The 24,544-nt window shown below is 44.3% G+C and overlaps 3 protein-coding genes across 3 annotated transcripts in view; 1 reads left to right on the forward strand and 2 right to left on the reverse strand.

Annotated features, from left to right (window-relative positions):
- The window catches only part of LOC143955485 (uncharacterized), a 337,730-nt gene that overhangs the window by 273,026 nt on the left and 40,160 nt on the right, over positions 1–24,544 (reverse strand). The window lies entirely within an intron of this gene.
- LOC143956087 (uncharacterized) overlaps positions 1–24,544 on the reverse strand; it is a 73,511-nt gene that overhangs the window by 41,351 nt on the left and 7,616 nt on the right. The window lies entirely within an intron of this gene.
- LOC143955604 (uncharacterized) lies at positions 10,180–19,789 on the forward strand. The gene is made up of 5 exons (XM_077465689.1): positions 10,180–12,907; positions 14,222–14,428; positions 14,518–14,739; positions 14,863–15,007; positions 17,200–19,789. The coding sequence occupies exons 1-5, from the start codon at positions 12,821–12,823 to the stop codon at positions 18,876–18,878; spliced, it is 2,340 nt and encodes a 779-aa protein (XP_077321815.1). The 5' UTR covers positions 10,180–12,820; the 3' UTR covers positions 18,879–19,789.

The following is a 24,544-nucleotide window of genomic DNA, read 5'->3' on the forward strand; positions in this document are numbered from 1 at the left end:
TCTTTCTCCTCAACCTTGGCAAGGTAGGAGCTAATGGTTTCCACTGGGTAACAATAGGCTACCTCTTTCCAGGCTGGTATTATAACTGGGTATGTGGTAATGTTCCGAACAGTAACAAAATCCATTCTTGGACATTTTAAACAATAGTTTTTCCTTTCCGGTACTATCTCCCAGCCATTCTTTGCAGCTTCTTTTGTATCAGTCTCTAGCAGGAAAAAGCTACCGGTTGCACTTTGTGAAATTTCCACATAATCCCGCAACACTCTCACTCCCCCGGCTGGAAGTTCTATGGGAAGCCATGGATTTCCCACACACCCTCCAGGAAGATCAGGAGCAAAGGTTTGGCAGATATTTTGAAGCTCTGGAGCAACAGGCATTGAAGGTAGAAGAGTTCCCTTTTGGGGGCTGAAGAAACCGTATGAAAGCGGCCTCAACATTGGAACCCACGATCATAGGAGCATACTCGTTACCCCCAGGTGGAGGGCTTTCATAAGCAATGACTTTGAGTGGGGGATCTTCATCAGTTATCACACCAGGAATGCGTAGCTCAACTTCTAGACAACCATCTGTAAAAAACAGGATTTTCTCCCACACCATAAACAGGCATAGTGTCCACAGGTTGCAAAGGGAGGTGGTTCAAGTATCAAACAGAGCAGTAGTGGGTATATCATTAACAAATCAAATTGAATCTGTGGCCTATTCCAGGTAAACATTTGTTGTTTTCTTGATTTTCCCTGTTTTCTTTTGTACACATGTCCGGCTTTACTGTGAATTTCAGAACTATCAGCCAGCAGTGGACACTGATGAACTGTGTGGCCTGCTTGTCCACAGAGGAAACATTTCATGTGGAAGAGAAGCTCATCACTGGAGGTTTTATCAGCAGATTGAGCTCTAGGCTGTGGGAGTCTACTACCCACTTCATTGTTTTTAACAATAGTCTAATTTTTGTGCTCAACCAAAGAACTCTGTTTAACTTTCCTCTTAGCCCTTGTACACATGGTCGGACATTTTGACAACCAAATCCGTCGGATTCTGTCCGTCGGATCTTGTCTGAAACTGTTGCATACACACGGTCGGACTAAGTTGTCAAAAAATACGATCATTCAGAACGTGATGGCGTAATTTCGTTACGATGGGACTACGTTCACGCTAGTAGCGTGCATAGAGAAGCTACGCAATACCTAATGGAGAAAATAAATCATTACACACCAAACCGCAGTCTTCGATCAGCCAACAAAAACCTCCTCCTCGTGCCCAAAGCCCGGTATAAATCCAAGGGGGATCGGAGATGCGCTGTCCAAGGGCCTCGGCTATGGAATGCTCTACCAATCAACATTCGCCTGGAAGAAAATCACCTGACTTTTAGGAAAAAACTCAAGACCTTCCTCTTTTAGCAGATGATCAAAGCTCGCCACAGCGCCTAGAGGCGATTCAGTTCGCACTGTGCGCTATACAAGTATTTAATTCATTAATTTAGTAGTCAATAGCTTTGATGTAGGAATTTGATCTGAGCATGCGTGGCACTTGGTCCGATCAAAATTCTCTACACATGATCGGAGTATGTCCGATCGAACCAGTTGGTCGGAAAATATTTCCAACAAGTTGGAAAATTGGGTCCGATGGAATCAGTCCGATGCATACCACACACAGTCGGATTATCTGACAACACGGTCCGATAGGACACATTCCGACGGATTCTCCAACCATGTGTACAAGGGCTTAGAAGGGGTACTCCTGTTTCTTTACTTCAGTCGTAGTACGTTTCTCTCTCTCAAAACAACTCTTTGCCCTTGTACACACGGTCGGACATTCCGACAACCAAATCCATCGGATTTTGTCCGAAACTGTTGCATACACACAGTTGGACAAAGTTGTCAGAAAATCCGATCGTACTTAACGTGATGACGTTATTTCGTTAGGACGGGACTATGTTCAGGCTAGTAGCCAATAGCTTTGGTCTAGGAATTTGATCTGAGCATGCGTGGCACTTTGTCCGATTGGAATTCTCTACACATGATCGGACAAAGTCCGATCGGATCATGTCGTCGGAAATTTTTTTTTGGCCCAGCTGGAAAACTTGGTCCGTCGGATACTCCACACACTGTCGGATTATCCGACAACGCGGTCGGATCTGACATTGTCCATCGGAATGTCCGACCGTGTTTACAAGGGCTTAGGACCGGTGACATTGGGAAATGTGGCATTAGCCCCTTTATCATTTGAGCAGTCCTTAATTTGTCAACATCTGTAGGACAGAGGACCTTTTCAGTAAGCAATCTCCCTAGACGCACTTCTGGCCTCCTCCCAAACACAGAAACATCCTCTTCCTCTTTAGGTTTTGTCTGTTTAAAAAGCAGTAAGCATCTGATCAGGGTCACAGGGCTTTCCATAAGTATCTGTCAAAACATCAATATATTCTTCAGCACTGGTACTCACATGAGTCCTTGTAAGCTCTAATGATAATGGATGCTGGTGGTCTTAAACTTTCCATGATACACTGTTTTTTCTTTTCCTCCAAGCAGGTCCATTCCTCTATCACTTTTGCAAAATCTTTCCACACCTTTATTATTATTATTAATATTCATGATTTATATAGTGCCAACAGTTTACGCAGAGCTTTACAATGTATAGGGGGGAACAACACAATTACAGTACAATACAGAAGGTACAGGAGGGCCCTGCTCGTAGAGCTTAAATTCTAAAGGGAGGGGGTAGTGGTACAAAAGGTAATAGCTGCAGAGAATGATTTGATGGGGGGGGTGGCTCAGGGACAGTTAGGTGTGTAAGGATTAAGGGGTGTCTAAACAAAATGGTTGACCTTATGTCTTACTAAATACATGTATTTTTCTATCCTTCTCTGTAAAATAAGGATTCGTCATCTATTGTCACGTACTCATCAAGAAGAGGCCGCATCAGCCCTAAAAAGCAGTCTACGCCCAGAAGATTGTCTTATCAGCTGATAACACCCGGAGAATTGTCTTTACTTTGAAAATGTTGTTTTTTTTACATTTGCTGATGTTTGCCCTTTTCTGTCTATAAAAGATGTAATAAAGAAGCCTCAGAGCCAGAGAAAGTCAGAGACAGTCAGAGTTAACGACGGACTTCTGAGCAGAAATACTGAATAATATCTCCGTGTCTCTTTGCTTGGATAAGAACTCTAACTAACAATTGGGAAACGGTAACATAACCTGACAAATAGGTGACTTGTTGAGGTCACACCTAACATTTCTGGCGCCGCGAATAGGGACTCGCTGAAGAAACTACAAGAGGCGAACGAACATAAGGACGGAACGAAATGGTCGGGCACATCAAGAACCACAGACAAATCCTGCGCAGGTAAGAAAAGCTTTATTTTCTTATAAACTCTGTGCTTCTTAGATTTGTGTCCACCTGATCTGTCTGAATTGTTCTTCAGGTAAACACCAACCTCTGTAGTAAGTGGGTCTTGAACTTAATATTTTGGCTTATGTTACCGTTGTTTCTTGTCTGTCTACTTGTCATCTGTCTGTTGTGAATGAGATAAGCCCTGTTTGTATGGTGTGAATTGAAACATATATCATCCCAATGGGTAACGGAATGCGCCCTTAACTCGTGAGAGTACTTTGGGGGTCTGACACTTACGTTTGATATATGCCTTTTTGATTCATGAGCCTAAAAACGGGTTGAAAGTATAAGTCCTGACTGCCTCAATAAAGCAGGAATAAGAAACGAATGCTGAGAGATTCCATGGTAATGGGAAGGAAATAAGGTCTCCACAAGTCCCGGAGACCTAGTCATATGTGTTTGGCCACCAAAAGGGAATGCTTGTATATGTTGTAGCTGTCAGTCTGGTCATAATATTTGTCAGTTGGCTAGCATATAAGGTAATTCGATTTCAGAAATCTCATCCAGGAGAGGTTTTTAGTATTTTGGCACCCTAGGAGGAGAAGGCAACGAGACACTTAGTAAGTGATCCAAACGCCACCTAGGCAGGACTGTCAAAATGGGCCAGACACATGGTAAACCCCAGGAGGAATCTCAGAAATGTTATGCTGTTAAAGACATAATTACAATGTTGTATGGGAAGGATAAGGCACAGGGCACAAATAGGATTCTCAAGAAATTGGGGATGGATGGAGAAAATGGGCTAAGTGTAGAAGGTTGGGAAGAAATAAAGAAAGACAGACAGGGAGAGATATTGCAGAACAGATGGGTATCACAAATACAATGTTTAATTAAGGTTTCCAACAGGGCTAAAGAGGAGGGATGGGAGTATTGTCAGGAAAAGGGTGGATGGGATATGAAGGTCCGACACAAAAGTCTTCCTTCTGCTCCCGGCGATAGGGTAAATACGGGAGATACTCCACCTCCTTATAACACTACCACACCAGGTAATGAAAGACCAAAACTTTATCCTTCCTTAAGAGGAAGAGGATGGGTATGCCGAGTATGCGGTACCCAGAATACAGACTGGGCACAGGAATGTGTACATTGCGGCGCTCAAAGACCAGAGCCCGTAGCTCCAGTCCATAGTCGGACTAGGGTAATACAAGTAAATAATCCAAATGCGGGTCAAGCAGGACAGCCACCTACAGTGACCCGACAAGTCGTTCTGAGGACATGGACACCTTGGTCGGCTGACACTCTTATGGCATTAATACAGAATGCTCCTGATCCCGTAGCAAAACCTGCCGCATTCTGTAGATTCGTGACACAATTACTAGACACACATGAAGCAACTTGGCAAGATGGGGAAGATTTGTGTAGACATAAAATGACACTAACAATGTTTAATCAATTCATGACTAAACTTACCCCACTTAGACCGAATGGGGATCCTACCACAGATCCACCAGGAGTACACCCTCGTCATATAGACTCTAGACCCCTGTTTATTGCTCAGTTACGAGAATTTTGCCAAGGGAAACAGCAGGAAAGGGGTTCGACAGCGCCCATAAAACAGGCCCCAGGTCAGACTGTTACAGAATTTTACCTCAACATGGAAAGCATGATGGCTGACGAAGGTCTAGATTTAGCCTTACCCGTCACCATTAGGGCTTTCAATCGACAGTTTATGGAAGGACTAGTACCCCAAATAGGTGACAAACTGAAGGCATGTACTCCCGAATGGAGAGCCATACGGGACAGAGGAACATTGTTGCAGAAAGCACAAGGCATAGAGGCTGATTTAGCAGAAACTAAACCCAGAAGGACACCGGGAGTTAACACTGTTGCCCGGGTCAATGAAGGAGGGAATTTCTCCCGTAAACCTCTTACCTGTTATTACTGCAACAAGGTGGGACATATAAAAAGAGACTGTAGGAAAAGGATAAAAGACGAACAGGAAGGAAACACGGACAGAGACACGAGGGACTACAGACAGAGGCGTACCAATGATAGGGACGATCCGACCGCATGACTTGCCCCAGTCCTAGCTGAATCAGAGAACAAAATGCTCCACATGTTGATGAAGGTGGAAGGTAAACATATTCCTTGTTTGGTTGACACAGGAGCGTCACGCAGTCTGTTGTCTGATTCAGTAGTCCCTCCACACATGACGTCCCGTGACACCATACCCATAAGTGGTTATGACGGTCTTTTGTCCGATGCCCCACTGACTAAACCTTAAAAAGTAAAAATAGGGGGAATGGCAACCGCCTGACACTTATGTATTGTTGCAATATGTAGATGACCTATTGTTATGTTGTCCGGATAACGATACTTGTTTAAAAGCCACTCTATCATTGTTACAATTCCTGGCTGAAAAAGGGTGCAAGGTGAATAGAACTAAGTTACAGGTATGTCAGAAAAAGGTTGTCTTTTTGGGCCACTGTATATCCCAGGGTACTCGACATCTCACTGAAGACCGAGTCCAGGCCATAAGACAAATGAATATTCCACGCAATTTTAAGCAACTTCGTATGTTTCTGGGAATGGTGTCATATTGTAGACAATGGATACCACATGCCAGTTCTCTGATGCAGCCATTATATGATTGCTTGAAAATAGTACCCTATGTACTCACAGAAGCAGGTCATGAATCTTTTAGCACCTTAAAAAGGTTACTAATTTCGGCACCTGCGATCGGGATCCCTGATTATACCAAAACATTTCATTTGTACATTGCTGAAATCACGGGACACGCAACAGGGGTGTTGACACAACAACACATCAAACAAAGGCCGGTAGCATACTTCTCGGCGGCTCTCGATCCTGTCTCTAGAGGATCACCGTCCTGTGTACGAGCAGTTGCAGCAGTGTCAATTATCATTGACAAATCCTCAGAAATTGTCTTAGACAATCCTGTAGTGGTACATACCACACATGACATACACGCCATCTTATCACAGGTCCAACCAAAATACATATCAATGGCAAGGCAGCTGCGTCTACAATGCACTTTGCTCCTACCCCCCAATGTTACCTTTCAGCGATGCACTTCTTTTAACTTAGCACAGCTTTTACCATTACAGACAGATTTGACAGGGGGGAGTAATGATGATAATGGTGTAGACACAGCACAAGATACTCAGGATTCTGACACACTTTCATTTCATGACATAACATCTGATGAACACGATTGTTTTCAACTTATGGAACAAGAAACCACGGGGTTCCCACATGTCACAGACATACCCATTGCAAATGCAGAACACACACTGTACATAGATGGTAGTAGATTTGCCGATGACAAAGGTAAATATCACACAGGTTATGCTGTGGTAACGGACACACAGGTAATTGAGGCAAAGTCACTACCAGCACACATGTCTGCACAAGAAGCGGAACTAACCGCTCTAGAGAAAGCCCTAGAACACTTAGAGGGACAAGAAGGGAACATTTACACTGATTCCGCATACGCCTACGGTGTGGCACATGATTATGGCCACATATGGAAAGCTAGAGGTTACCTTACAGCAGCAGGCACACCTGTTAAACATGGTGAAGGAATCAAAAGAGTCCTGAACAATCTTCAAAAGGTTATAAGAGTAGCCATCATGAAGATAGCGGCACACACGAGCGCAAAAACAACTGAGGCAAAAGGAAACGCATTTGCAGATTTAACTGCAAAGAAGGCAGCTCTAGGGGAAGTAAGCCATGAGACCTTAGCCACGGTACAGGTGAGTATGCCCGAAACCACATGGCAGCAGCTAATGGAACTACAGGAACAAGCAGGGGCTATTGAGAAGGACCGTTGGGTTAAGGAGGGAGCTGCACTAGGCCTTGACAATGTATGGAGAGAAGGAGACAAAATATGTCTACCCGCTTCTCTATACCCCGCAATGGCAGCGGCTGTTCACTTACCCACTCATGTCAGCTCCAATTCTATGTATAGGATTGTAAGCCAAGGATGGCTAGCCCCTGGATTCAGTAGTACTGCAAGGAACTACTGTGCTGCATGCCAAATCTGTCTGATTAATAACCCAGGACAGAGAGTGAAAACCCCACGTAAACATCAGGTCCGGGCCCAATATCCCTTTCAGAGACTGCAGATTGACTACATACAAATGCCTAAGAGCGGCCCCTTTGAATTTGTTCTCGTGTGCATCTGCCTATTTTCAGGCTGGCCCGAAAGTTATCCTGTGAAATCAGCTACGGCAAAAGCCACCGCCAAGAAACTGATTACTGAGCTGATACCTAGGTTTGGTCTCCCAGAAACAATAGAATCAGATAGGGGGACACATTTCACGGGAGAAATAATGCAAAATGTGATGGCAATGTTAGGGGTTCAACAAAGTTTTCATACTCCTTACCACCCACAGAGTTCAGGATCAGTAGAAAGAGTAAATGGTACAATCAAGCTGAAAATACAAAAAGCTATGCAGGAGTTGAACAAACCATGGCCTGAGTGCCTAGCTTTAGCTTTGTTCTCTATTAGGTACACCCCAACAGGAAAAACAGGGTTATCCCCATATGAAATACTGTTTGGAAGTGCACCTAGATTAGGTTTATATTTTCCTCAAAGTATGCAATTACAATGTGATAGGTTAACTACATATGTAATACAGTTGCAACAGCGTCTGACTAAAATCCACAAGAGTGTGTATTCTTCTCTTCCAGACCCTAATTCTGTCACAGGTACTCACGATCTACAACCAGGAGACTATGTGTATGTAAAGAAACATACCAGAAAGACACTGGAACCAAGGTTTGAAGGTCCTTTCCAGGTGCTATTGATTACAGCAACCTCAGTGAAATTGGAAGGGAAACCTACCTGGATCCACGCTTCTCATTGTAAAAAGGAGCCAGTTGGCAAATGACAACATGTATCTTTTTATTGTTTCAGTAATTCTGGCTAATAGTTTGGTTACCTCACAGAATAAAATACACAAGGATGAAGGATTTTCTAAAAAAATGTTATTACTGAAGTTTAAATATGCTTATGCCCAGAAGTCAGGATATGAGAAATGTTGGATTTGTAGCAAATTACACCCCAGCACAGCAAGTATACCACTGATGGCAGTTCCTATAAACTATACTGATCTTGCTAACAGTAGCATTAACATAATTAGAACAAATACCAGCGAGACAGTAATGTTTAAGTCAAATGGTCTCGCCTTTTTCCCTGATTGGTGTTTCAACTTAGGGAACACAACGGGAGGAAATGGAGAATGCCAAGACAGCAAGTTTAATTTGTCCATTGTCGTATTAAATGGAAGCTTCTATCCCAGTAATTCCAGCACACACCAGACATTATCTGACTTCCTCACTAACATTGTGGATAATAATGTTAGGTGGTTAGTATCCAACTTATCCCTCTATGGATACACCTCTCGTTATAGAAATGATATCAGTTCAAGATCAGTAGCTCTAGGAAACAATATATACATCTGTTGTGAGGATAAATGTTATACTTGGATACCTAGAAGAGCTCAGGGATGGTGCTACCTCGCAAGTTTAGTACCAGGAATGGGAGTAGTAGGTGATGAACGAGGTGATCACCTATTAGAAGCTAGCATGCATCCTAGATATCCCCTCAGGTATCGTAGTAAAAGAGAAATATTCCTGAAGAAGGACATGGCATGGGCTTGGTTCCCGTCCTGGACAGGATGGGGTATAGACTTAATGAAACGACTAAATAACTATACAGGAATTATTAATGATGTTTTGGAGAAAAACTCTGATGACATTACTAAGTTAAATCTGGAGACCAGAGCCATCAGACAACAATTAGAATTACATGAATTAGCAATTGAAAGTATGAGTGCAGCACTGACAGGACTCTGTGAAACTACTGAGGACTATGAGTGCTGTACTTGGATACATAACACCAGTATTGAGGTACCTGACTATTATGACATCATTGCACAACACCGTACGGAAGTAAAGAATTTACAAGAGAAGGCCCGAAATATTGGTCGCGACTGGGATCCGTTTGGTGGAACTTTTAGTTTCTCAGGGTTATTCTCTTGGGTTAAGAAGGCAGCAATGACGATTATAGTGGTGCTCTTATTCGTATTTTTCTTTTATGCATGCTTTAAGTTGTTTATGTGCTTTTGCAAGAAAGCCAAGGTAAATGATGCGGAAAAGATGGAACTTTTGTGAAGATAGGTAGATTTAGTTTCTTGACATCACCCATCTGTCAGAAAAGCCACTCTTCCTGAATTTTAGATGTTGGTACTGTCCAGGGGGATGGGTGTATACCCCTCTGACAACTCGCGGTCAGGGAGAGTACTCTGGATATAGGCCGACTAGAACTTGTTCAGGTGGACCCAGGGCAAGAGGAAGGGGTGATGTCAAAGGGGGAAATGTAAGGATTAAGGGGTGTCTAAACAAAATGGTTGACCTTATGTCTTACTAAATACATGTATTTTTCTATCCTTCTCTGTAAAATAAGGATTCGTCATCTATTGTCACGTACTCATCAAGAAGAGGCCGCATCAGCCCTAAAAAGCAGTCTACGCCCAGAAGATTGTCTTATCAGCTGATAACACCCGGAGAATTGTCTTTACTTTGAAAATGTTGTTTTTTTTTACATTTGCTGATGTTTGCCCTTTTCTGTCTATAAAAGATGTAATAAAGAAGCCTCAGAGCCAGAGAAAGTCAGAGACAGTCAGAGTTAACGACGGACTTCTGAGCAGAAATACTGAATAATATCTCCGTGTCTCTTTGCTTGGATAAGAACTCTAACTAACAATTGGGAAACGGTAACATAACCTGACAAATAGGTGACTTGTTGAGGTCACACCTAACAGGTGGGTGTGGGATAGGCTTCCCTGAATAAATGAGTTTTCAGGGAACTCCTAAAGGTGGACAGGGTAGGGGCTGACCGGACAGACTGGGGCAGGGAGTTCCAGAGGATGGGAGAGGCTCTGGAGAAGTCTTGAAGGCGAGCACGAGAGGAGGTAACAAGGCAGCTAGAAAGCAGGCGGTCCTGGGAGAAGCGGAGGGGACAATTTGGGCGATATCTGCAGATGAGGTTGGTGATGTAGATGGGGGGCGATGTTGTGGATGGCTTTGTATGTTATGGTTAGCATTTTGAATTTTACACGGTGGGGTAAGGGAAGCCAGTGAAGGGATTGGCAGAGATGGGCAGCAGTCACGGAACGATTAGTGAGGTGTACACCTCAAAGCTTTCTTCACCAGCGGGGACAGGGAGCATTCCTGAAAAAACCTTTCACTTGCGATAAGATCCGGCATGTAAATTCTGAGCAATGACTTCAGTGACTTTTAGCAGCAGCTGCTCAATATTTGTTTCCTGCTTAGCGGCTGTAGCAGTCAACATTACAGTATTTCCTGATGAAGCAGTTGTATTCAATGGTTCACACGTAATGCCGCGTACACACGGTCGAACTGTTTGACGTACTTAGTCCGTTGAAACACATTTCAGCGGACAATCCGCTCGTGTGTGGGCTTCAGCTGACTTTTTCAGCGTGCAGTCCGGAGTACTAAGAATTTTGGTTTTTCTAAAAATCTTTCCGTCGTACTTTGGTTTCAGCGGACAATACGGTCATCAGTATGCTAGTCCGATGGACTAAGAATGGCGCATGCCCAGAAAGGATTTACAGGGCTTTGCTGTGTCTTGGACTTCCTATTTCTAGTCCCGTCGTACGTGCTGTACGTCATCGCGCAAGCTTTCGTCGGACTGTTTGTGTATCCGTGTGTGGTCAAGTCCGTTCAGTGGAAAGTACGCCGGATTGTCCGACGGACTAAGTACGTCAAACAGTTCGACCGTGTGTACGCGACATTACAGGCAGGGCTGGTAACTGGATTTGAGATTACTGGAAATACTACAGCACAGCCAATTACTTCAGCCCCTTTTTGGATATATGCAAAAGGACCCTTTAACTGGATTTAAATCCACCTCACTGAGGCAGAGATAATGGGGATACAGTTCATAGCTCTCATCTTCCTCTCTTTTATCCATCCGAGCAGAAGACTGCAAGGTTTCATATGCTTTTAGTGCCTCCTGCAGTCTATGGGCGCTCACAGTGATCGGTACATATGGAATAGCAAATGTCCTTTTAGGTGGAAGTCCCTCATCCAGGGCCCGCTGCCTCGCAGCTTCTGCTGATAACAGTGACATGGTTGTTCCTTAATGTCCTGATCCAAGATATTGATCTCAGCAGTGCCTCCACACGCAGCACTATTCTTTTCACTCTGTGCGGCTCCTGAGATATGATGGCGTCACCTGTAGAGTATTTAGGAGCAGAGTCTTCATAATCTGTGTGATCAGGACAGGATCTCTAACATGCCCAGTGCCTCCATTCAATTGGGGCTTGTGAATCCCCACTGAGAAATGTATCTCCACATAGACGGTAATCCACACAGCTTTGTATTTGAAAGTCCATGTATTGAAGAAATAACATTCAGTGAACCATCCAACATAAGGTATTTTACGGACAGGAACATGAAATCATGAATAGTCTCTATGTATGTCTCAGTGAGGAGGAACAGCAGCACTTACACAGTCTGTTCTCTCTCAGCAAGAATCCACTGTTCTCTTTCTGCCACATGTCTCTCTCTCCACCCACTTACCTCATCCTTGGTGAGAGAGAGAGAGCATAGCGGCCATATTGAAAAAGGAAAAACAAACACTGCATAACAGGAGTATACACTTGGCAAATGGGCAAAGAAATGATCACATCACTACAAGTGTATGAGGATATAGAGAACATACACACAGCACAAGGCCGTGCTCGCACTACAAGACATTTCTCGGGGCTGCAGTTCCTCTGAGCTCTACAAGGTAGGTGATCTTCTCACTTCTACCCAGACAGGAAGTCTTGATGGAAGACAGGAAGTGCTGTCACATACAGACAGGAAGTCTATATAGAAGAAAGGAAGTGATGTCATGTACAGACAGGAAGTTCCGGGTGAGAGGTGAGTCGGGAGGAAGTAGAGTGGAACTAATGTTTGACCTGGCAGCAGAGGAGGTAATAAGACCTACAGCGTGAACCCATTTGGGGGTAGGCTGGATTGGGCCATCAAGATTTGAACGAAGCCTATTTTATATGCCTTTACAATGTTTTTTTTCATTACAATATGTACCATTTGCAACAATCTTAATTGTTATGTTCTCTTTAGATAAAATAAAAAATTTATGGACAAAAAAAATATTATTATTATTATTATACAGGATTTGTATAGTGCGGACAGTTTACACAGTGCTTTACAACATGAGGGCAGACAGTACAGTTGCAATACAATTCAATACAGGAGGAATCGGAGGGCCCGGCTGGTTAGAGCTTACAATCTAAGAATATTATATATATATTTCTCTCCAGCTTGGTGGGAGTGGAGGTGACCCCCTTCTATAAGGATATACAGTACACAGACAGCACAAGGCCGTGTTCATACTTCAAGACACTGCATTTCCTCTGAGCTCCACAAGGTGGTGATGTCAAGTACAGACAGGAAGTTCCGGGTTAGAGGTCAATCCGGAGGAAGTAGAAAGAAGACATTGCTGGAAATGGCAGAAAAGGAGGTAATAAGATCTTATTTTCTATATACACCCAGTAAACACCCCCCCCCCCCCCCCCGTCATGTCCGTCCTCTTCCTTCATAGTCACTATGACGTCTTTTATCTCCAGCAGATGATGATACAGATATATATAGTGTGGAAACCTAGATTAACCCCTTCAGGGGCAGAACATTCCCTCACTTACAGGGCCGGAACATTTCCTTCATGTTGGAGATAAATTCTAGTAATATGTTCCTTTAAACAAACAGCACTGACAATAAATAGACAAGAAAATGACCATCCTGACCATACATGGCCTACAAACTGCAATTAATTCCTTCAGGATCAGAACGTTCCCCCAGTTACGGGGTCGGAACATTGTTTTCATTTTGTTGGTGTGTCACCTTTTCCACCAATCACCTTCTCACCTCATCAGTCTATACTAACAGATTATATGACTTTTATTGGTAGTGGGGGATGGGGAGGATTGGAATATGTATGTCTTTATTTTACAAGATTCAAATAGGAAGAAAGATGGAAAATGTTATTTGTAGAAAGAATGTCCTGAAAACAAATTTTTCCATATTGATCCAAGTCTCAGATATTCATTCACACCATCCCCCACCATGATCAGGTAGATGGGTAACAATCACCGAGAGGATTTATACACAATCATGTTTGATAGAACAAATGTTTTATTATATATTCAGAGTGGAAACATCGGGGATGATAATATTGTTGTTAAAGAAGAGTATAAAGAGGAGGATGAGGAGTATGGAGTGATGAAGCAGCTTTCTGAAGGACACAAGGACATTATGATGGAGCAATCAAGTAACAGAAACCCACCATTACCACTAATGTCATTTTTTTATTATACATTCAGAGTGGAAACCTGAGAGATTTTAACGTTGTGGTTAAAGAAGAGATAAAAGAGGAGGATGATGAGGATGGGGTGATGGAGGAGTTTCCAAAACAACACAAAGAGGACACCATGGTGGAGTCATCCAGCTACAGAAACCCACCAGAGAGATGTCCCCGTCCTCTGTATTCCCGGGATTCCACACAGGAAGATCACACCATCCCCCACCATCATCAGGTAGATGAGGAACAATTATGAATAGTTATGATTTATACACAATCATGTTTGTTACAATAAATGTTTTAATATATATTCAGAGTGGAAATCTTGAGGATTATAATAGTGTTATTAAAGAAGAGTACAAGCAAGAGGACAAGGAATATGGTGTAATGAAGGAGGTAGATGAGGAACAATCACTGGTAGTTATACATTATGCACAAGCATGTGTGTTACAATAAATGTTTTATAATATATTGCAGATTGGAAACCTCGGAGATGATAATATTTTTGTCAAAGAAGAGTTTAAAGAGGAGGATGAGGAGTATGGGGTTATGGAGGAGTTTTCGAAAGGACACAAGGATATGATGGAGCCACCAAATACCAGGAACCCACCAGAGAGATGTCCCCATCCTCTGTATTCCTGGGATTCCACACAGGAAGGTCACACCATCCCCCACCATCATCAGGTAGATGAGCAACAATCACTGATAGTATCATTAGGATCTGTACATTATCTGCATTGTTACCATTGATGTCATTTTTATTATATATTCAGAGTGGAAACCTGAGAGATCCTAAAGTTGAGATTAAAGAAGAGATAAAAGAGGAGGATGATGAGGATGGGGTGATGGAGGAGTTTCCTAAAGGACACAAAGATCTGTACCAGGACACCATGGTGGAGTCATCCAGCTACAGAAACCCCCCAGAGAGATGTCCCCGTCCTCTGTATTCCCGGGATTCCACACAGGAAGATCACACCATCCCCCACTGTTACAAGGTTGGTGGGACGGAGAATCTAGAACATTCACTAACAGAGACAATGTGGGGATTTTTTATGTGATGTCACAATATTAAAGCTCTTATTTTACAGATGATATTCTCTCTCATTTTCTTGGTTTAGAGTGGAGATCCAATGGATATAGAATTTGAGGTGAAATCAGAAGAAGAAGAAGAGAGGTATGTGAGGGATGATCAGCAGTCTATGGAGGAGGATGGAATAACGGGGACACTTATAGAGGAGGACACTCCTACAGAGATCAGCACAGGTGGGTCATTAACACTAAATCCATTCCTCCACCCATACTGCTCACTGATTGGTCCAGAGTAGGGCAGGGGCTGGGTGATATCAGCCTGTAATCCCCTGGTCACTTTCCTGAGCTGTGTTCCCCGTCCTGTATTCCTGGATTTCTCTCCGATAATCTTCCTTCTCTGTGCTGCCGACACAATTTATGTATCTAGACTGGATTTATGGAGATTCTGGGGATCAGCAAATTGTTGACTCTCACTATAGGCATTGCTCAACCTAGGCACCAGTGGTATATGTCTTGGGTCTTCTGCCCCATGCCAGGGTATAGCAGGATCTCTATCTTTGCAATTCTTCTGGGGTCACTTGCTCTGTTTTCTTTCCTTGCTGTTCCCGGGTGGAGGGATATGTCTGTATAGTCTCAGACCCAAGTCACTGAGTGCAGTCTCAGGAGATGGGAGGAGCGGTGTGGGACCTCTGCAACTTGTCTCCAGTAAACATTTCATCTTCCACTGATTACTGAACACCAATATTATGAATCCTGACCCTTACACTGTATACTTTATATTGTACATTACATACTCCTGACCCCTGCACTATATACTCTATGCTGTACATTACATCATTCTGATACTATATAGTCCTATCTGTTGTATCTTATACAATATGTTGTACATTACATAGTTCTGACCCCTCCTCTCTCCCCTCCCCCCACTGCTATATATACACATAATATGTATTCTCTTTTGTTACCCCCATTTCCTACCAGCTGGACATTTTATATCGGATGATGTGATTGGAGCACTGACTTTTACATAAAAGAAAATGAACCGCGCTTGAGTAAAACAAAAAAAAAAAAAAAAGGATGTACAATACTCTAAAATGAAGGCCGCAGCTATAAGTGAGATACACATACCCAAAAGCAATAGAAAAATTTCAAAAGCTGCGCCAACAAGGAAAATGATCTATATTTAGCTACCCAAATAGAATAAGAAAATATCAAAGTTATAAGTAAATATCACATGCATTAAATTAAAAAAAAATAGCAAATATTGTGATTTCCCAATTGGAGAGGAAGGAATGAACAGAGTTCATCAAAAGTCCATAAGAAATCCTCAGTTGCGATCCTTTATCAGGACGCCACGGTGGCTACACTCACAAAGATGCACACAAGTGTCTGTCACCAGAAAGTGAGTGCGCTTAACAGATGGAAACTTAATCAAAGCGTTGTATGCAAATCCTCAGTATCCTCCTCCTTACAACTTGTATTCATGGATCAGCTAACCACAGTGAAAGGCAGCATTCACATAAATATGTATCTCATTCAGCGATCCCAAAAAATACTATCAATGGCTCCAAAAAGAAAAGGAAACCCACATAGTATAACACCGTTTGGTAAATTTATTTTAAAACATAGGTAGTGCACTTACATGGGAACCCATTGACAACGTCATTTATGACGAAACGCGTCTGGGAGGGCACGCAGTGACGCCATCACGTTGTAGAAGGGGAGGACGGGCTCCCGAATGCCTGCCGGCTTTCTATGTTTTACTTTGCATTCTGTATCTGAATGGATGCCCATGTAAGTGCATTAAATATGTTTTAAAATAAATTTACCAAACGGTGTTATACTATTTGGGTAGCTAAATATAGATAATTTTCCTTGTTGGCGCAGCTTTTGAAATTTTTCTACAGACTTTTACATGTTGATAATAATGTGATAACATCCTCCAAGTGTGGAGCCTTAAACAGAAAGTGATAATGGGGGAGGAGTCAATAACCCAATGATGGGGGTCTTCAGGATCAGTCCAGTCTTCATCTTGGTTGTTCTCCCCCCATCCTCACTCTCTGACCTCTGGTGGGGCTCAGCCCCGCTGTTATTCATGACTAAATCATGGACTAAATAAGGAAGTGCAGGACTTCTTGTGTTGGGAAGATGGCAATGAGTGATAGAGGGGGAGGGGACACTCGTCCTATAATCCCCTCATCACTGTCACTCCTATAGAAGACAGTTCTCGTTGTTTCCTCCCTCTCTGACTAAGGTCCATGAATAAAGAAATGATCTGGTAGGAGATCAGAGGACCCATTTACTAGTTACCTTGAGGGGGGAATTGTAAGATCCTCATAGACAAAGCTGTCTGATGTGGGCGGAGTCCTGGTTTAGGGGAACCAATCAGCTCATGTCTAGTAATAATCTTTGTATTTCTATTTTAGTAGATGGACGGGAGATGAGGAAAACCTCAGAGGATTGTCTCACTTTGTCTCCAGACTGTAAAGTAGAAGATGAGGACATCACACAGTATAGTCCAGGAGAAAACCCGACTACCTCAAATGTCCATCCGGCACCACACAGTGTAGATGGACCATCGTATTCCTCTTATCCCGAGGAACCTCAGACTGTGCGGGACGGTGCCGGACCATCGTATTCCTCTTATCCTGAGGAACCTCAGACTGTGCGGGATGGTGCCGGACCATCGTATTCCTCTTATCCCGAGGAACCTCAGACTGTGCGGGACGGTGCCGGACCATCGTATTCCTCTTATCCCGAGGAACCTCAGACTGTGCGGGACGGTGCCGGACCATCGTATTCCTCTTATCCCGAGGAACCTCCGACTGTGCGGGACGGTGCCGGACCATCGTATTCCTCTTATCCCGAGGAACCTCCGACTCTGCGGGACGGTGCCGGACCATCGTATTCCTCTTATCCCGAGGAACCTCAGACTGTGCGGGACGGTGCCGGACCATCGTATTCCTCTTATCCTGAGGAACCTCAGACTGTGCGGGACGGTGCCGGACCATCGTATTCCTCTTATCCCGAGGAACCTCAAACTGTGAAGGGCCGTGCAGTCCTTTCAACAGATAAGAGGTTTTCCTGTACTGAGTGCGGGAAGTGTTTCAATTGTAAGTCTAATCTTAATATGCATAAAAAAACTCATACAGGTGAGAAGCCACATTCCTGTTCTGAGTGCGGCAAATGTTTTTCAAGAAAGTCGTTTCTTCTCATACATCAGAGGTCTCACACGGGTGAGAAGCCGTATTCCTGTCCTGAGTGCGGGAAATGTTTTTCAGTTAAGACGCATCTTGATATACATCAGAAGTTGCACACGGGTGAGAAGCCATATTCCTGTCCTGAGTGCGGGAAATGTTTTGTACAGAAATCAAAACTTGTCACACATCAGAGGTCTCACACCGGTGAGAAGCCACATTCCTGTTCTGAGTGCCGGAAAAGTTTTTCACATAAGTCAAATCTTCTCAGACATCAGAAGTCGCACACGGGTGAGAAGCCTTATTCCTGTCCTGAGTGTGGGAAATGTTTTTCAGTGAAGTGGTATCTTGATAGACATCAGAGGTTGCACACGGGTGAGAATCAATATTCCTGTCTTGAGTGTGGGAAATGTTTTGTACAGAAATCAGAACTTGTCAGACATCAGAGGTCTCACACCGGTGAGAAGCCATATTCATGTACTGAGTGTGGGAAATATTTTTCAGTTAAGTCGCATCTTGTTACACATCAGAAGTCGCACACAGGTGAGAAGCCGTATTCATGTTCTGAGTGCGGGAAATGGTTTTCAACTAAGTCGATTCTTCTCAGACATCAGAGGTTCCACAAGGGTGAGAAGCCGTATTCCTGTCCTGAGTGCCGGAAATGTTTTTCAGATAAGTCGCATCTTGATACACATCAGATGTGGCACACGGGTGAGAAGCCGTATTCCTGTCCTGAGTGCGGGAAATGTTTTATAGAGAGATCAAAACTTGTCACACATCAGAGGTCTCACACGGGTGAAAAGCCACATTCCTGTTCTGAGTGCGGGAAATGTTTTTCAGATAAGTCAAATCTTCTCAGACATCAGAAGTCGCACACAAGGGAGAAGCCGTATTCCTGTCCTGAGTGAGGGAATTGTTCCTCACTGAAGTCCTGTCTTCTTGTACATCAGGGGGTCCCACACAACCCTCGAGGTGTATTAGTGAGTGTGGGAAATGTCTTGTATATGAATGTTGCTGGGCATGTGGGGGAAGAAGCACCCCCTGATATACACCTCAGATATACTCCATGGCTGATTTTCATCATGGAAGAAACAGTTCATAGACCTCAACTGTAGCTTGACCTCTTGACAAAGATGTCCTATGGAATGAATGATACAACAGTGCCATCTAGAGGTCGGATTGGTAAATGTTTCTCCCATTGAAACATAGTATTGAGAAAGGGGCCACACCCATGTGGGGGGGGGGGGCTTATAAAACTTTCCAAATATAAAGGCAACAACATAAGAAACAGTTGATAAGGAGATCAGAGATCACCAAAGACATGGATGAAGTGTTGTACCGTGTCGGCCATTGATAGCAGGAGAAAAATAAAAATGGAGTCATTACCTCTCATTGGCTGAGTACATTTTGTGGTGTAAACTCTTGCAAGAGGTCTGTTTTCTCAAGTCGTCTTTCGGGACGAAACGCATTGGCTGAGTACATTTTGTGGTGTAAACTCTTGCAAGAGGTCTGTTTTCTCAAGTCGTCTTTTGGGACGAAACTCGTTAACCCCACCACTTAAAAGGTGGTCCTCTAGGCCTTTTAAATAAAAATGGAGTCATTACCTCTGTAAAAAAAAAAAAAATGTCTTAAATTGATTGTATAAGCTTTCAATTACGATTGTGAGACGAATTTCCTTAGTTATTTCTGAGTCGGCTTAAATCGAAATGTGTGTTTTATTGTACGCGCCAAAGTAGAAAAATAATACTTACAAAAATAGTATAATGATACAAAAGAATGTGTTGCTTCATATATGATTAAAGTTCTTGTGTAATTCGTTCATTCGTTTCAAAGGTAGAAGAATTCTTAGCATTAGACCGCGTGCTCACGAAATCCAAAATGGCTGAATAACCCTTTGCATGCCGAAGAAAAGTCCGTGTGCTGAGATAGATGTGATGAGGGAGGTAGGCAGGAAACGAGAGACCTTCTTCAAGGAAACTTTTAGGTTATATGAAGTCAAAGCTGCTAAATTCGCGCCAAGAGAAATACACCCTCCTTCTATTCAGAAGTGGGGGAGGGGCTACTTTTCACATCCGGTATTCTTCAGACACACAGACTGACTATTCTAATGACAGGAAATGGGGGAAGAGAACCTTAGACTTTAACCAGTTCCCGACCGGCGCACGGGCAGGCATATTTGCGTACAGGTAGTCCAATCTTTAATGCCATCGAGAGCGCGCTCGCGTGCCGGTCGGGACCCCCCCCCCCCCCCCCGTGAGTACGGTCGCGGCTCCCGCGGACTCGATCGCCACGGCCATACCCGCGATCGTCTCACAGGGCGGCTGAATGGAGGAAATGCCGTTGTAAACAGCATTTCCCCCCGTTCTGCCTAGCAACTAGTGACGCTGATCTCTGCTCCATGTGATTGGAGCAGAGATCAGTGTTCACTAAATGAAAGCCCAGCCCCCCCCCCCACAGTTAGTAACACACCCCTAGGAACACTTAACCCCTACACTGCCACCCACTGGTTAACCCCTTCACTGCCAGTGTCATTTACACAGGAATCACTGCATTTGTATAGCACTGATTGCTGTATAAATGACAGTGGTCCCAAAAATGTCCGATGTGTCCGCCGTAATGTCACAATAAAAATCGCTGATCGCCGCCATTACTAGTAAAAAAAAAAATATTAATAAAAATGCCATAAAACTATCCCCTATTTTGTAAACGCTATAACTTTTGCGCAAACCAATCAATAATCGCTTATTGCGATTTTTTTTTTTTTTGACCAAAAATATGTAGAAGAATACGTATCGGCCTAAACTGAGGGGGAAAAAATGTTTTTTTTATATATTGTTGGGGGATATTTATTATAGCAAAAAGTAAAAAATAATGCGTTTTTTTTTCAAAATTGTCGCTCTATTTTTGTTTATAGCGCAAAAAATAAAAACTGCAGGGGTGATCAAATACCACCAAAAGAAAGCTCTATTTGTGGGAAAAAAAGAACGTCAATTTTGTTTGGGAGCCACGTCGCACGACCGCGCAATTGTCAGTTAAAGTGACGCAGTGCCGAATCGCAAAAAGCGGTCTGGTCTTTGACCAGCAAAATGGTCCGGGGGCTGAAAGTGGTTAAACAAAATATCAGTTACATAGGAAAATGTCTTTAACCACTTGGCGCCCATACTACGTCATGTGACATCGTGGGCTTTGTGGGGTTATATCTGAATGATGCCTGAGGCCACAGACATCATTCAGATATCGGCATTTTCAGCCGGCGTTTCCCTGCACCATAGGAATGATCATAGCGGCTGTTCCGCCGCTTGATCGTTCTTACGAGCGGCGGGAGGGGACGCCCCCCCCCCCCTTCCGCCGCCCTCCGGGGCTTGTACCGACTCACCGCTTCCATCGGTGAGTCGGTCACAGGATCCGCCGGCCCCCGGATGATACCATAGAGATTTTCGGCGGACCAGATGGTCCCCGGAGTCTCTATGATCATTCGGAGGCTGGGCGCGATTTTATGACGTCACGCCCGGCCTCTGCATTCAAATTAACGGTGCCGTTTTGGCTGGGAAGCCAGGATCGTTTTTTTTTTTTTAGGCTTCCCAGCCTAGAGGTGAGATGTGGGGACTTATTGACCCCCCCCCATATCTCACTGTAAATAGGTCCGATCGTGCCATATTCCTATTACAAGGGATGTTTACATTCCTTGTAACAGGAATAAAAGTAATCAAATTATTATTATTTTTTTTAAGTGTCAAACTAAAAAAATAAAATTAACAATAAAAAAATGGCCTTTTGGTCCTGCTGGCCATGGCCTGTGGTTCCTGCAGGGAGCTGGCCATGGCCTGTGGGTTCTTCTGGCCATGGCCTCTGGGTCCTGCTGGCCTTGGCCTGTTGGTCCTTCTGCCCATGGCCTGTGGGTCCTGCTGGGAGCTGGCCACAGCCTATGGGTCCTGCTGCCGGTGGCTGGCCTGTGGGTTCTGCTGGGAGCTGGCATGTGGGTCCTGCTAGCCGCTGGCCGATTTGACCAAACAGCTATTTTGGAAGCTATTTGTTAGATCCGGTAAGATCAAGTGGTTTTAACGTTAGATCTCACATAATTTCAGAGATATTCCACATCAAATTAGAGATGTTAGGTGGTACATAAGGACGGGTTGGCCCCCCCGTATCAAATTTTTCCGACCAAAAATCATTCAGGCTAATAGATATTCGTTAGATCCGGTAAGATCAAGTGGTTTTAACGTTAGATCTCGCATCATTTCAGAGATATTCCACATAAAAATAGAGATATTAGGTGGTACATAAGGACGGGTTGGCCCCCTCACATGCAATTTTCTGGCCAAAATTCATTCAGACCAATGGATATTCATGTAGCGCTACCACCCCATAGGAGCCGCTTGTTTGTTCAGTCCGTTACTTTGCCCTTCAACCCCAAGAATCGTCCCAGCCCCTATTGGCACACCTAGCAATAAGGTTAGGGTAATAGCACAATAAATGACACACAGACACAGTTCGAACTGTGTTCTTGGGTTTACTTAATCAAGAGAAGAGACTTAATAGGGCATTAGTCAGCCAAGTCCTGGATAAACAGCTTGTTGGTCTGAGGAGAGATCACTACGAGGCAGGGAGGTGAACGGACATGCGAGGAGAGACTACAGGCACCCGCTGAAGAACCGTCCGAAGACGGTTCCAGAGACCATCCAGAGATAGTTAAAGTTTAAATAGTTCTTTAAAGCAGTTAAATAACAATTCGCAACAAGTAAATGATACCAATGTACTCAATAACAGACAATCGGTAGATTGATTCCTCAAGAAGGCTATTGGTTGCTGTAATGCCCCGTACACACGAGAGGACTTATGTCCGACAGACTTCCAAAGGAGTTCCGCCGGAGTTCCGACGGAGTTCTGACAGACTTTTCGGCCGAACGGACTTGGCCACACACGATCACACTAAACTCCGACGGATTCGAACGTGATGACGTACGACCCGACTCGAATAAGGAAGTTCATAGCCAGTAGCCAATAGCTGCCCTAGCGTCGGTTTTAGTCCGTCGGAGTAGCATACACACGAGCGGAGTTTTCGAAGGGGACCGGGTCCGGCGGAGTTCCTTCGGGAAAATTTGAAGCATGTTCCATATTCTAAAGTCCGTCAGACTTTGGTGAATCAAAAGTCTGTTGCAGCCCACACACGATCGGATAGTCTGACGGACTCGGTCCTTCGGACTTTGGATGTTGAAAAGTCCGCTCGTGTGTACGCGGCATAAGTAATACCACTTCTAAAGGGGAACCTCAGGCCAGGCTATAATACCTTTCATCCTAATGAGAGATGAGGTAAAATAGACACCAGTAAACATGTCTCCTTTAAGAGCAATAAGATAACAGTTGTCAGGGTTTCTCCCGCACGGAACGTGCAGATGCGCGCGCCGGGCGCGTGCATGCGCGTTAGCGCCGTTTGGCGCCAGTGGCCCTATTTAAAGGAGGCTGCTGCATCTACTCTGTGCTGTTTGTCTGCAGCTCTCTACCCGAACTACCTGCTATCGTGATATCTGACCCGGCTTCCGTCTGACCTCGCTGACCTCTCCTGTCTGATCCTGGCCTGCCTGACCTTGCTTTGGACTGTACCTCTGTTGCGGAACCTCTGCCTGCCTGCACTTCTCTTCTGCCTGCTGTACTTACCTGTCTACTTATCCGTTGTGACCCGGCCCGCCTGACTATTCTTCTGCTGTTCAAGTGTGCTGCACCCGGTCCTTGCTGCCGCTGCCTTGCCTGCTGATCGCTGCCTGCCTTTCTACCATCTTCTCTGCAGTTCCAGCATCTAGAAGTAACCAGCCGCTGCTTCCAGTCAGACACTCCTACCCCGCTGCGCTCACGGGCCACTGTCTCTATTCCAGTGGTCCCTGAACCAGAGCTGTAAGAGAAGTCTTCTTCCATCAAGTTGGGCTCATCACCAGGTACCTAACAACAGTGTTCAGAGTAAAAGCCCTTGTAAATATCTTCACCAGCAGTTGGATCTCATAGAAGACAATAAATCATCAGAGTCTAACAAAAGGGAGTCAATAGTCAGCATAGAGGATTTGATATGGCAATAACAAGTCCTCTTTGCGCTTCCAAACTATAATGTCTGCCTGAAGGGTTCAAAACTGGGTAGTGCTTCAGCAAAGTGGGCAAGTGCCCTCTCACCAGTTCTGCGACCAGGGCAGAAAAGGGATGTCTTGGCAGACAGCTCTTCAGCGGCCCACCTGGCCACCTTGCGACTCGATTGCCTCTTGCCCTAGGATGCCTGCAGTCTTCACCGGAGGCCTCTCTCTGGTGGGACGCCGTCTTTAACTATCTCTGGAACCGTCTTTGGATGGTTCTTCAGCGGGTGCCTGTAGTCTCTCCTCGCATGTCCGTTCACCTCACTGCCTCTTAGTGATCTATCCTCAGACCAACAAGCTAGAGTCTTTAGCTAGCACCCCCTTCTTGCGATGCAGGATGGGTTTGGTAGTTCTGCCCCCTGTAGAAATCAATGGTGCCATTTTGTGATGGGACTTCAAGCCCCATGGTCCTCTGCTGCTTGATTGGCTCCCTTTCCCTGCCAATAAGGACACAGGAG

This window comes from Lithobates pipiens, unplaced genomic scaffold, assembly GCF_037356315.1.
Source record: "Lithobates pipiens isolate NorthernLeopardFrog02 unplaced genomic scaffold, aLitPip1_a1.2 Scaffold_35, whole genome shotgun sequence".
In the NCBI taxonomy this organism is placed as follows: domain Eukaryota; kingdom Metazoa; phylum Chordata; class Amphibia; order Anura; family Ranidae; genus Lithobates; species Lithobates pipiens.

Bases quoted from the DNA above. Each gene is read 5' to 3' on its own strand.
- LOC143955604 (XM_077465689.1), top strand. From the start codon at position 12,821: ATGTCAAGTACAGACAGGAAGTTCCGGGTTAGAGGTCAATCCGGAGGA. The intron at 14,740-14,862 runs GTTGGTGGGACG...TTCTTGGTTTAG, and splicing joins CCATCCCCCACTGTTACAAG to AGTGGAGATCCAATGGATAT. The intron at 15,008-17,199 runs GTGGGTCATTAA...TTTCTATTTTAG, and splicing joins TCCTACAGAGATCAGCACAG to TAGATGGACGGGAGATGAGG.